The sequence below is a fragment of the Pecten maximus genome, chromosome 16 (genome assembly GCF_902652985.1).
Source record: "Pecten maximus chromosome 16, xPecMax1.1, whole genome shotgun sequence".
In the NCBI taxonomy this organism is placed as follows: Eukaryota; Metazoa; Mollusca; class Bivalvia; order Pectinida; family Pectinidae; genus Pecten; species Pecten maximus.
This window is the reverse complement of record NC_047030.1, coordinates 26299315-26314340: the sequence shown is the minus strand read 5'-3', so window position 1 is coordinate 26314340 and position 15026 is coordinate 26299315. Positions and strand designations below refer to the sequence as shown.

Genomic DNA, 15026 nt, shown 5'->3' with positions numbered 1-15026 from the left:
TGGTCATGTTTGGTTTAAAATGTCCTCATTACTATCGGGGAGGGGAGGTTGACAAATAAAAGAACAATCCGTGATTGTGGGTGTTCATGAAGATTTGTTTTCTTAAACTCCGTTATCATGGTTGTACACGAAGATCTGTCGAAACCTCCGTGGTTACGACGGGTGTCGATGAAGATCTGTTATCAATGTTCATGTAGAAATGAAGTTAAACAAATAAACCTTTTTGAAACAATATTTGTTTTGATCATTGACAATGTTGACCTATTTGTAGATGGTACTTCGCCAACAGCGTAAACACACAGTTTGTCACAATAATTCATATTTAATTAACACCAACAAAGAAAATTAATCACGATGTCCTAAAGACGGACAGTTACATAGTATTTATTCACATCATTTGTTAGTGAAAAAGAGAAAAGGTAATCCCAAACATTTAGTTGGTGGTTATAGTATAATATGACCTATTCTTGTATGACCGTAGTGATGATACTTCGGTGGTAAAGTAAGACTTACTTAAGAAAATAAGACTTTAAAATGGAAACGTGGCATTAAAATGGAATCTTTTAATTGTTTTTGAATTGTACATTGACACCAATGGTTTTTATATTTATTTATCTATTTATTTTTAAATTTCGAAATCAACTCATTGAAAACAATTGATTTTGATACAATACATTCTTGTCTACCAGAGTTACGTCCCTTCGTACATTTATGTATAAGTAAAAGCGATAAACTTGACAGCCGATGACGGCCGATAATGGCTACATATATATATAGGAGTTTTGATAACCCAGAACCTTTGAGTTTAAATTTTCTCCTTCAGCTAGAGACGACAGTTATCACATTTCCAGTTGAAACTGCGAGAGTGCCGTCTCATATTTGTTATAAAATGATCTATAAATGCAACTTTTAATGAAATAATTGATTTCGATTTTTCGTGGATTTTTTTTTTTTTTTTGTGAATTTCGGAATTCTTATAAAGATGATAAAAAATACCACGCAGTTATGGCCCAAAAGACCATCCTACGGCCAAAACGATTGATCAAGCATACAAATTAATATATATTGGATGTTCGTAGAGAGAAGTTGTCTCCCTTGAATTGCATTTCGTAATATACATTTAAACATTAGTGACAGTGGCTTTTCCCCATTTATACACATTCTCTTTATCCTGCTTATCCTATCCATCATTAAATTACCCTATTGTGTTCATTAGATGTAAAACCAAACAAATTATCATAGTTAAAATGTGGCACTGACGAGATAAAAGGAGCAATGATATATATACATGTAGTCGACCTAACCTACAATATCTACAGTTAGGACACTTTGTTTCTTCGGTCTCGTTCGATATTTACTAAAATTTCTTATTTTCACGACATAAATCATCATATCGATCGATCTGCTTGGCAGAAATTTCGTGACGTCACACAACACTTGCACGTACGCACGAACGTGCAATACACGTTTTATCATTGCCGCAAAGTCAGTGTAGTTTGATGTTAAAGGGAATAACACGTGATCGGATGTAGACCAATCAGAATTTGATCCACATCTGAAAATTTCATAAATATCTTTATAAAATACGGTTGGAATGAATTGTGATCTAATAGGAATGAATCATTTAAGAGAAAGAAAAAGTACATTGTAGACAGTTTAAGTACTTAAGCAATCGTTTTCCTTCATATCATTTTTACACAGTACATACTATTTCTTTATTAGATAAGACTAAGTGATGTAGAGCAATGGAATTTAGAAATAGTATTTTGATCTACATTTTGATGCAAAAAATGCACGCGTGACTAGGAACTGCAGTTATATTTATACACGGGTATTACCCCCCCCCCCCCCCCCCCCCTATTGAAATAGCAGGGGCCTTAAAAATGAAAACGAAATTTTAAAAGAAATTTGTAAAATTTTATCGAGGTACTAAGTGTAGGGTATTGTCATCGTGTAGCCACGCCCACTGGTCAGTTTATCACCCGTGACCCGTGACCCAGTCTGCCCCATTGTTGGGACTACTGAATACTAAAATACTATATCCCAATAATTTGCTGTTTGGGCTATAAACGGAATCCTTTTAAAAATGACCAGCAAGATGGTCAGACATTAACAGGCTTGAGAAATAAGATCTGATAATTTAATTATCGAGTTTCGTAGTTCTCCTAGAGCGTTATTAGCCTCCGTCAGGAACCATTGAAGTGGATGCGTGTTGTTTTGCAGAGGGAATGGTATCGTCAGAAGAGAGACAATTGAGGCTAGTAGGAGACCCCTATAACCTCCCCTGCATAGAACATGAGAATTAAAAAAAATGATATCATTGGTATGTGTACTGTGTAAAAGTACAGAGTACACATACCACTGTCATATAAAAAAAGGAAAATCACATTTTCTATGCAAGCGCCTGTGATATAGAGAACGAAAACATTAGATTGTTGCTTATGTATATTAACAAGTGCAATTAAAACTACATATTGTAGCCATTGACAAATGCTGGGAAATATGTTGCGTAACTTTGACATTAATTACGCATTCTCATTAACAGTTTCCGACTTTAATACAGCTGTTGTGTATTGCTGCTCAACCGCCGTCGTCACCAACCAGGTCCATCCATCGTCGAGGGTTTCACCGCCGTCGTCACCAACCAGGTCCATCCATCGTCGAGGGTTTCACCGCCGTCGTCACCAACCAGGTCCATCCATCGTCGAAGGTTTCAATCCCTGTCCTGGAAATCTCTCCGGATAGTGGGTCAGCAGGGGTGATCTTCAGTCCCTACTCTCCGACAGTTGGCTTCCAGCTACGTTCTCGACGCCGCATCAACAGCCATCGTGATGCCTGCTCCGCTTCCTGCCCCGACTCTCTGACTGCAGTTTTCCGTACACTTCCTGTGATGCCGACATGACATCCTCCAACATGATTTGGCCGGGAATCCTCTGCAGCCTACTTTCACAGGAAAGTTACATGCCTCATTCAAGCTGTTGGAGAAACATTTGGTTATACAGTCGAACCCGGTTATATTGAAATGCTTGGGGAATGGAAAAATACTTCAAATAACCGGTTTTCAATATAACCGGGATCCAGCCTTTTGCCGACATATTTCAGTACCGCGCTATGTCAAACAACACACCATTGTTCAATATAGTTAATCAACATTTACTTAGTATTTACAATCGATTCCAAAATGATAGTAGTTTCACGGTTTATTAGAAATAATGTTAAATTCGACGGGAGGCGTTTTCGACTGTTGCTTGTTTATGTTTATGTTGAGTTCGCGGACACACATGAGAACAAGTTTCCGGTACATCCGGGCTACTTTCCGAGAACTATCGTCTGAAATCGGACCTGTGCGTCGGTGATAGATGGATTTTCACGAATTGTTTGAGGGTTGTTGTCAATATCGCTGTTCTGGTTACGTTGTTAGCATTGTCTGTCAAATCCTTAATAATGGCCTCGTCATTTGTAATTGTCTCGCGTGTAGTTAAATCAGAGTCAATTTCGATGTAGCAGAAGCCAAAATAAGCTGTGTCCCTCAAGGTATACTCGTAAACATAAAGATTCATGCACATAACAAACGCATTTAATAATTAAAAGTCACAATTTATTTGTATTGTGTAAATCAGAATATCATTTTTATCTGTCTTTTGATCGGACGCACGTACCGTAATGACCGGTAATCGAAGCCTGTCGTGGCGACTTTCAATTTAAGCGATACATAAACAATGGTTTAGCATTGCCGGGGGCAATAATTTCCTTTCAAATAAAGCGATATTTCAAATAAACCGATTTCAAAATAACCGATGAAACAATACAAAGACAAAGAAGGCATTCGGACGGGGATTTTATTTCACTTCAAATTAAACGATATTTCAATATATCCGATTTCAAATTAAGTGGGTTCGACGGTATATTATACAATACAATACAATACAATACAATACAATACAATACAATACAATATTTTATTTATTAGAGTGTCACACATTTTTACAACATGGTAAAAACACAGTCATGATAGATAAAAATACCAATTAGAGTAAAAAATGTCCAGCCATATTTGGCTTACGAGACACTTAAAAAATTGTACCTGTTAAGAATATCAAGTATCTTCTTAAATTTATTTAGGATTTAAGAACACAACTTCGACTTATCTAAAATTGCAAGATTAGTAAAAACTACCAGTGTAGTAACATAACCTCCATATTTGGGTAAAAATACATGATAATGTACATATTAAACAAAATAAAAACATAATCTTCGTCTGTACATGTTGTATAATGTCGATGCTAACGTGGATTGTAAGCTCGCATTTTGCATAAGAAATTGTAATTTGATTGAAGAATCAAGATTTGTGAAATTTGGTAAATAAAATAATGCTTTGTTGTATAAAGAAAGTTTCAAATCTGAGTAAAAGTCACAATCTATGAGAAAATGAGTTTCATCTTCTATAGAGCCTGAATGACATAAAGTACACTTTCTCTCCTGTAAAGGCGTAACAGGATGAGAACACCGACCCGTCTCTACTTTAAGGTTCAAATTGCCACAACGAAATTTGGTTAAGGTTTGTCGATGTTTATAATTCATGATCAAAGTCACATAAGGTTCCGGAGCTAGACTATATTTATACGTTCGGTAGGTCCTAAGTTTATTACCGTTGTCTTTACCAGAATCGTTCCACATCTGTCTATACCATGTAGTTTCATCCTCTTGTCGGAGCGATAGCTTTGCTTCATTGAGACATGATGTATAAGACGGGTTAGGTTCTAAAAGAGAGTTCAAGTTCCGTACATTTAACAGAGATTCCACGCGTTTGTCCCAGCTTCTTCCTCGGGAGAGAGACCAGATATGAACTGTTGTTATAAGACGCCCGGGCTCACAACATTTGATTTTTAGCCAAAGCCTACACACTTCTATTTTTTGTTTCGTTGCGCACGAGTTCCACCCGAGGTCGCCTCTGGTCGCCACGTTCGAAGCATTTTTTCCGGAGCCCAAGAAGTAGCGCCCGGCCTTGTTTTGCACAGTTTGAACAAAACGATAAGAATTTACTCCCCATATACCGGCACAATAGAAAAGTACGGGCTCCACCAACGATTCATAAAGGTTCTTAAACACACCAAAAGACATGCCACCCGCGAATCTAAATTTGCTGTATAGTGCGCCGAGTGCTCGACTTGCTGATTTCGCTAATTCCTTAACGGTGAGTTCCATGTCCAAGTGTTCCGTAAACCAGACACCCAGGTATTTATAACGATCAGCGGTCTGTATATCGAGATCGCCACATTTGAACTGGAAATTTGATCTAGGCACAGACTTGTTTCTGAAGTGAATGACGTTAGTTTTTCCGACGTTGACCGTAAGACGCCACTTCCGACACCAGTTATGTAAACAGTTCATCATCCGTTGTAAGGACGGCTCATCGGGCGCCAATAACGCCACGTCGTCAGCATACAGAAGAATCGAGAGCATACTATCACCGATCGTGACGCCGCATCGAAGATTGTTGATTTCTTCTACAAGATCGTTTATGTATATGGCGAATAAGCTCGGCGAAATATTACAGCCTTGTTTTACGCCGTTGTTCACGTTGAACCAGTCGGTGACGTGATTGTTCAGCCGTACCACACATCGCGACTGTGAATAGAGAGATTTCACTGCGTCCAGGAACAATCCACAAATGCCGATCCTTTTAAGTTTGTACCATAGGCAATGCCTGTTGACGGTGTCGAACGCTTTTTTAGCGTCTACGTAACAAACAAACGTCGACTCCCTGGAAAGCTTTCGGTTATTTATGACACTATAAAGTGAATAGATGTGGTCGAGGCAGCTCCTCTTGGAACGGAAACCGTTTTGTTCGTCCGCTAGTAAGTTGTGGCGTTCCAGCCAGGTGTTTAAGCGTTGTCCTAGAATATCGGTATAAATTTTACTAGGTACGGACAGGAGAGATATCCCGCGGTAACTAAGCGGATTGGTGAAGTCCTTTGTACCCGACTTGGGGATAGGATGAATTATTCCAGATGTCCAATCTTTTGGTACAGTACTGTTGTCAAAACAATATTTAAAAATCGTGAGAAGTATGTTCACACACGCGTCGTTTCGGAGAACCTCGACAGGAATGTTGTCAAAACCTGGTGATTTCCTGTTCTTTGCGCGCGCGATAGCTTTCCGTACTTCCTCCCTGGTGATTGGTGTATTAAGGGACGTAATATCCACCGCGTTAGAAACCTCCACACTATTTGTCTCTAGTTTCGATTTTACTTCGGTGAGATGAGCCTCGTCAAATACGTTTGGATCACCTTGACTATTATAAAGTTCTTCATATTTATTTTTCCAACATTCGAGGACTAGATTTTTTTCACGTACTATGCTACCATCGGTGTTCACGGTTTCCATGGGGATTTCCGTTTGCCGTGCGTTTACTATACCGAGCTTGCCAATCTCTTTCCACATATCTCTGGAATTGTTCTCTATTAACAGAGAATTCAGTTTAGATTGTTCTTCTAATTGGAATTGCCGTTTATGTTTTCGGTTAAGTTGGTCGAACGTTTTCCGTTCCCGACAAAAATGCTCCTTAAGTCTGCGTTTAGCTGAACCAGACCCTTTAAATTTAAGCCATTTACGTTCACATTCATGAGCAATGTTCCATTGTATTTGAAGTTCTTCGTTCCAGTAGGGTTTTAATAGATATTTGGATTTGGGTCGACCAACACTTTTCCACGTTACTTTCACACGTTTGTCCATTTCCGTGAATATTAGATCTTTAAATTCTGAGTACGCTTGATCAATGTTTTCACTATCATTCAGATCACTTTCAATTTTCTGGATTGTAGAGTTAATTATTTCAATACTTTCGACATCCCTTAAAAAGTCTGACGGTAAAGTTGACAAATTATAACGTTTGCTGGAATCCGGGATAACATCAAGATCACTTGTTAGTGTTCGTTTTGTTACCATATTAAATTCAAGTATCGAATGATCGGGGACGCTGGTGTGAGCTTCCAGGCCAAGGACGTGCACGATGTCTGACATTAAAAGAACGTTAAAACTACCAAATAAGAACAACTGTTCGTGCGGTACTATGACGTAATCGACAACTGATCTGCCCCTACTTGAGACATGAGTAAAGTCATTAGATCCAAGTCTACCGTTTAAAACACAAGTATTGGTTTCGACCAAAAAGTCAATAAAAACATCGCCATAATGATTTGTTCCGTCGTCAATTGAGTGTCTAGGGGGTACTGTATCAACACCTTCAATGAAGTCAGCCGAATCGCCAATTCTGGCATTGAAGTCCCCTGTTATACATATATTGCCTAAAGTTTGATAAGAGTAAATACTTTCCAAAAGGTTATGGAAAAAGGCATCACTTTTCGCTGTTCTCGTTGAGTGTTGGGGTGGTAGGTAACACACACACAAATAAAGGTCCTTCTCAGCTCCATTACTGAGTTTTATCCATAAAATATCATCTGTATTGTCATTTAAAATATCTACGTTGTATGAATTATAAATGTCAATTATATGTATGGTCGGCAACTCTAAACAAACCCTAGGCTTAAAAAACGAGCCCCACATGTCAGTCACTGTCAGGTGTGTAAGGAAGGATACAACCTTAACTCAAATGTATAATCTAATGTACAACCTTAACCAATATATGTAAGGTAGGATACAACCTCAACTCATATCAGTAAGGCAGGATACAACCTTAACTCAAATCTGTAAGGTGGGGTACATCCTTAACTGAAATGTGTTAGGTACAAAGGCTACAAACCTAACTCAAATGTACAATCTAGTAAACAACCTTAACTCAAATCTGTTGGGAAGGATACAACCTTAACTCAAATGTGTAAGGAAAGGATACAACATTAACGCAAATGTGTAAGGTAGGATACAACCTTAACTAACATGTGTAAGGTAGGATACAACCTTAACTCAAATGTGTAAGGTAGGATACAACCTTAACTCAAATGTGTAAGGAAAGGATACAACATTAACGCAAATGTGTAAGGTAGGATACAACCTTAACTAACATGTGTAAGGTAGGATACAACCTTAACTCAAATATGTAAGGTAGGATACAACCTTAACTCAAATGTGTAAGGTGGGATACAACCTTAACTCAAATATGTAAGGTAGGATACAACCTTAACTCAAATATGTAAGGTAGGATACAACCTTAACTCAAATGTGTAAGGTAGGATACAACCTTAACTCAAATGTGTAAGGAAAGGATACAACATTAACGCAAATGTGTAAGGTAGGATACAACCTTAACTAACATGTGTAAGGTAGGATACAACCTTAACTCAAATATGTAAGGTAGGATACAACCTTAACTCAAATGTGTAAGGTGGGATACAACCTTAACTCAAATATGTAAGGTAGGATACAACCTTAACTCAAATATGTAAGGTAGGATACAACCTTAACTCAAATGTGTAAGGTAGGATACAACCTTAACTCAAATATGTAAGGTAGGATACAACCTTAACTGAAATGTGTAAGGAAGGATACAACCTTAACTCAAATGTGTAAGGTAGGATACAACCTTAACTCAAATATGTAAGGTAGGATACAACCTTAACGCAAATGTGTAAGGTAGGATACAACCTTAACTAACATGTGTAAGGTAGGATACAACCTTAACTCAAATATGTAAGGTAGGATACAACCTTAACTCAAATATGTAAGGTAGGATACAACCTTAACTCAAATATGTAAGGAAGGATACAACCTTAACTCAAATATGTAAGGTAGGATACAACCTTAACTCAAATATGTAAGGTAGGATACAACCTTAACGCAAATGTGTAAGGTAGGATACAACCTTAACTAACATGTGTAAGGTAGGATACAACCTTAACTCAAATATGTAAGGAAGGATACAACCTTAACTCAAATATGTAAGGTAGGATACAACCTTAACTCAAATATGTAAGGAAGGATACAACCTTAACTCAAATATGTAAGGTAGGATACAACCTTAACTCAAATGTACAATCTAGTAAACAACCTTAACTCAAATGTGTAAGGTAGGATACAACCTTAACTCAAATCAGTAAGGTAGGATACAACCTTAACTCAAATCAGTAAGGTAGGATACAACCTTAACTCAAATGTGTAAGGTAGGATACAACCTTAACTCAAATGTGTAAGGTAGGATACAACCTTAACTCAAATCTGTTGGGAAGGATACAACCTTAACTCAAATGTGTAAGGTAGCATACTGCCTTATATCTAACAAACCACTGGGAGGTAACAAATTGTAACGATATGTCAGAAAGAATGTGTTAAGATTTTTACCATATACAATCTCACTGACAAGTAGTATGCATGACGTAACATAAGGTAGGATACAACCTTAACTCTTGATGTAGGACAACATTTGATTTTAACGCTACCAAACCTGGATTGCAAGGGAGATCACTCTGAAAATATTGATATGTATGATATTTATGTGTATGATAACACACTTGAATTTGAATAGTAATACATGTATATAGTATTAACAGAAATACTTAACACTTGGTTTATATTGGTAATTCAAACTTTTTAATATTTGTAATATTTTTATTTTTACAAAAATTGATATACAATTCGACATACAATACATAAATCGACATACAATGCACGAATCGAATTTTAGAGTCCTGAATCAAACAGCATTTCTTTTTGATTACCAAACTGATTTTGATAAAATGAAATGAACTTCCTTTTAAAATTTGGGCTCATCTCCAAATCTAAAACGAGCTTTTCACTGATATCAGATAACATCCATACTTGGTATAACTCGTGATGAGAACGCTATCTACACCAGTTATCTTTACATTGTTTCATTGATACGGGATAATATTATGACTCTGATGACGATATATCTAAACTCAGATAAAATAAAGTATAGTCACCTTCACAAAAGTTTTAAAACTTCAAAGATACATTTTCCTGCGATATTCGATAGTTCTATAGACGTTTTTGTGTGTATATGTGTAATTTTTGATAGTCTAAATTTAATTTTGATTTTAAATGGATCAGAACATTACAATTTGACCTGTTTCTTTGACGTTCAATTAAACCGGCGAAGCTGACACAGTTGTTTAAATTGAAACACATGTAACGACAACATTACGATGTGTTTATAATGACGGACTACTCTTCCTAACTTACAAGGTAAGTATATATAATGAAACATTTAAAACTACAGATTCATATCTTTTTAAGAATACAAGGTTTATTTATCTTCATGTAATTGTAATCCATGGCAGAAGGTGTATAGAAGACCCGCTAATTACCAAAGACCCATGGCATGTTTTTATTACAATATCAGTGATCAGCATGACGTCCAGGCATTATATATGTTATTGTAGATGTTTTAATTAATTTGATTTTGAAACAACATCTACACATGTAATAACGGTAAAACGTAGATCAGGGGAGGTTATAGGGGTAAACGGGGTCGGGGGGGTTATAGGGGTAAACGGGGTCAGGGGAGGTTATAGGGGTAAACGGGGTCAGGGGAGGTTATAGGGGTAGACGGGATCAGGGGAGGGTATAGGGGTAAACGGGGTCAGAGGAGGTTATAGGGGTACACGTGGTCAGGGGAGGTTATAGGGGTAAACGGGGTCAGGGGACGTTATAGGGGTAAACGGGGTCAGGGGAGGTTATAGGGGTAAACGGGGTCAGGTGAGGTTATAGGGGTAAACGGGGTCAGGGGAGGTTATAGGGGTAAACGGGATCAGGGGAGGTTATAGGGGTAAACGGGGTCAGGGGATGTTATAGGGGTAAACGGGGTCAGGGATGTTATAGGGTTAAACAGGGTTAGAGGAAGTTATAGGGGTAAACGGGGATCAGGGGTGGTTATAGGGGTAAACGGGGTCAGGGGAGGTTATAGGGGTAAACGTGGTCAGGGATGTTATAGGGGTAAACGGGGTCAGGGGAGGTTATAGGGGTAAACGGGGTCAGGGGAGGTTATAGGGGTAAACGGGGTCAGGGGATATTATAGGGGTAAACGGGGTCAGGGGAGGTTATAGGGTTAAACAGGGATTGGGGAAGTTATAGGGGTAAACGGGGTCAGGGGAGGTTATAGGGGTAAACGTGGTCAGGGGAGGTTATAAGGGTAAACGGGGTCAGGGGAGGTTATAGGGGTAAACGGGGTCAGGGGAGGTTATAGGGGTAAACGGGGTCAGGGGAGGTTATAGGGGTAAACGGGGTCAGGGGAGGTTATAGGGGTAAACGGGATCAGGGAAGGTTATAGGGGTAAACGGGGTCAGGGGGTGTTATAGGGGTAAACGGGGTCAGAGATGTTATAGGGTTAAACAGGGTTAGAGGAAGTTATAGGGGTAAACGGGGTCAGAGGAGGTTATAGGGGTAAACGGTGTCAGGAGAGGTTATAGGGGTAAACGGGGTCAGGGGAGGTTATAGGGGTAGACGGGGTCAGGGGAGGTGAAGGGGTAAACGGGGTCAGGGGAGGTGAAGGGTAAACGGGGTCAGGGGAGGTTATAGGGGTAAACGGGGTCAGGGGATATTATAGGGGTAAACGGGGTCAGGGGAGGTTATAGGGTTAAACAGGGATTGGGGAAGTTATAGGGGTAAACGGGGTCAGGGGAGGTTATAGGGGTAAACGTGGTCAGGGGAGGTTATAAGGGTAAACGGTGTCAGGGGAGGTTATAAGGGTAAACGGGGATCAGGGGAGGTTATAAGGGTAAACGGTGTCAGGGGAGGTTATAGGGGTAAGCGGGGATCAGGGGAGGTAATGGGGTAAACGGGGTCAGGGGAGGTTATAGGGGTAAACGGGGTCAGGGGAGGTTATAGGGGTAAACGGGGTCAGGGGATGTTATGTGGGTTAACGAGATCAGGGGATGTTATAGGGGTAAACGGTGTCAGGGGAGGTTATAGGGGTAAACGGGATCAGGGGATGTTATTGGGGTTAACGGGACCACGGGATTTTATAGGGGTAAACGGGATCAGGGGATGTTATAGGGGTAAACGGTGTCAGGGGAGGTTATAGGGGTAAACGGGATCAGGGGATGTTATTGGGGTTAACGGGACCACGGGATTTTATAGGGGTAAACGGGATCAGGGGAGGTTATAGGGGTAAACGGGGTCAGGGGAGGTTATAGTGGTAAACGGGGTCAGGGGAGGTTATAGGGGTAAACGGGGTCAGGGGAGGTCATAGAGGTAAAGCTTTAGTGTTGTTTTGTACCGATAATATGTACTAACAGGGCAGTGACGTCATAGGTGTTCCCGTGTCCCAACGTAAACTATCGTAACACTTTATTTTATAAAGATTATGAAACAACTTGGTGAGACGCGAGTGCGATATCAACTGTGACGCTCGCTCTCGCCAATGCATCCCGATGATGAGAAACTTTTACCCGTCACCATTTGATTTTTTTGTAACTTTTAAGGGTAAAAAATATGAATGGAGATCAAATATGATATTAGTGATGACCAGCGCAGGGGTTGAATATACCATAAGAGGTATACTAAGCTCGCTGATATCCAGGCACTCCGACTCACACCTGACTTACGATAGGTCACTGGTTGTTCCTTTGGTCTGGCGTTAGACAGGGCATGAGGAAAGAAGGTTTCTTTGATATCATCGGTCTGGTTAAGATGTTGCTAAAATTGTAATGATCAACCTGACATGATTTGTACTTATTTCACTTCAGGAAAATTCTAAATTATGGAATCGGACGCAGAAGACCGGCCGCTGTTGCAGAGAAAACCTGCCCCGCCGCCACCGTCCCCGAACAGCGGGCTTCGAAAAAGTACGTATTCCCTACAATGAAGGTTAAAAGGCATTCCTTTGTTCGGACATAAGAAACATGCACAATTTTTATTGATGAAGTCTATGTCCGAACGATGATTATATGAGTGTTTGTGCCTACATGTAATGAAATTAACGCCAAAATGTATAGAAAAAACGCGTATCGTATACAAATACCGTGTCTTTGCGGTAATTAGTGATTCTTCGGGTCGAATTAAGAATTTTCAGCTTTAGTTTATCTTGAGAGTAAAACTGCCATATACTTAGAAGAAATACATATTTTCCAGTAATTCTAATTTTGACGACCTAAACTTTACTCACACGAAGAATGCCCCTTTAATTGAATTCACTTTGATCTGAAGTCGTTCATGCTACATATACACACTGGAACCATCATCCATTTAATGTGAATTCCTTATATTTCACTTTTATTAAAATCACTACTGAATTGTCAGGTACACTTTCTCTCTTCGGCATGAGATAGTAAGGTTTGATTCTGTTTGCTGCCTATTATGTATATGTTTCACCTCGAAATTCTTCAAGTCAAATACAAAAGACCAACAGGAAGGTCGGGCGTCTCACTCGTATGTTTTTCAACGTCTTCGCCGCAGCTGGACACATAATGGAATGAATCAAGCCGCGAGTCTAGTCGTGGACTGGACACAGATTTGGTTTGTTTTTGTTTAACGTCCTATTAACAGCCAGGGTCATTTAAGGACGTGCCAGGTTTTGGAGGTGGAGGAAAGCCGGAGTACCCGGAGAAAAACCACCGGCCTACGGTCAGTACCTGGCAACTGCCCCACGTACATTGTAGGTTTCGAACTCACAACCCAGTGGTGGAGGGCTAGTGATAAAGTGTCGGTGCACCTAACCACTTGGCCACCGCGGCCCCAACACGGAATGAAATGAATCAAGCCGCGAGTCTAGCACTCGGCTGGACACGAAATGGAATGAATTAAGCCGCGAGTCTAGCACTCGGCTGGACACGAAATAATAATTTTGATATGTAGCGAAGCTGGACTGGGCTGGGCGCCGGTGACCAGGTAAATGATATAGCTCAAATAGTTAGAACGTCCGTCTAGAGTTTGGATGTTCTGGGTTCGAGTCCCGGTCTGGTCGTTGAAATTTTCCCTCTCCTATTATAAATATGATATAACAAATACTTGTATACCATGGAATATCGGATTGATATTTTTATTGTAGGAAACAGCGTCATGCAACCGGAACCGGAAATTGATTACCCTGACCATACAAAAGAACCAGAAGCCTTGTCTGCAGACGAACTCTTGTATCGAATGAATTTCGCTTTCATCAACAATGAGTATGGTTATGGCTAACGTTTTAACTTAAACTATAATTAAAATCAACTGTTGGCGCAGTCCAATGCGCAGCTTCTGGTTTACGAGTACAGAAATGTTTCTATCTATACCTTTGTCTGTCTACATACAATGTCTGATTGACATCGTGTAAATATTTACTTTTTTCCGTTCAATAACTTTGAAGAAAGAAAGCTAAGCATTCAATGGATTTAAACTTTCAGATTTAACGCAGAACAACAAGTGGATCATGCCCAGTCTAAACTTCCGGTGGCGGAACATGAAATATTCGAAGAGAAGATTTTGGATAAGATCCAGGAAAACTCACTTCCGCTCCGTGAAAAACTGAAGATTATCCGGTAAGTATAGGCGACATTCAGTGGTACGTCGCCACGATTTACATATATCTGCCCATGTCAATTAATGTCAACTAATTTTGTTCATCAAGCATATCGATTAATTTTGATTGGTTACTATTTGTATCGATTAATTAATATTGGTTATTAATCCCAGGTTACATTGTTGATAGGTAATACATTTTATTGATTAATTGTGATTTGTAATTTTTTGGTATTTTGCAATTTTATTGGTTTCAAACTTTCCAATGTATTTTGATTGTCTACTAAGACTTATTTTGATTGCGTAATGAATGTCCATTAATTTCAATACGCTATTAATCATGTCGGTAAACTTTAACTGGCTGTGTAGACTGACTTGATTGACATTACGAACAAAAAGAGTAGGACAGATTCTTATTAAACTCAATGTTTACGTTTTGTTGTCAGGGTTTTACAGCGCGGGAGTCACAGACGGCGTGAGGTCAAAGGGCAATACAATACCCCTAAAAAGGTGCGTTATATTTAAATACATTAATATATACATCAATATACTGATTTGATGTGTTTAGGGAGTTATCCTCGACCGGTACGCTGTAGAGGATAAACAGTCATTAA

General features: G+C 39.3%; 1 protein-coding gene across 1 annotated transcript in view; it reads left to right on the top strand.

The window, feature by feature from the left end:
• Positions 1 to 12659: 12659 nt before the first annotated feature.
• LOC117344727 (transmembrane channel-like protein 3) overlaps positions 12660 to 15026 on the top strand; it is a 37790-nt gene continuing 35423 nt past the window's right edge. Inside the window, exons 1-4 of the mRNA XM_033907556.1 lie at positions 12660 to 12758; positions 13961 to 14078; positions 14298 to 14432; positions 14859 to 14922. Coding sequence (XP_033763447.1) covers positions 12674 to 12758; positions 13961 to 14078; positions 14298 to 14432; positions 14859 to 14922 — 402 coding nt within the window. The 5' untranslated portion in view covers positions 12660 to 12673. The remainder of the gene's footprint in view (positions 12759 to 13960; positions 14079 to 14297; positions 14433 to 14858; positions 14923 to 15026) is intronic.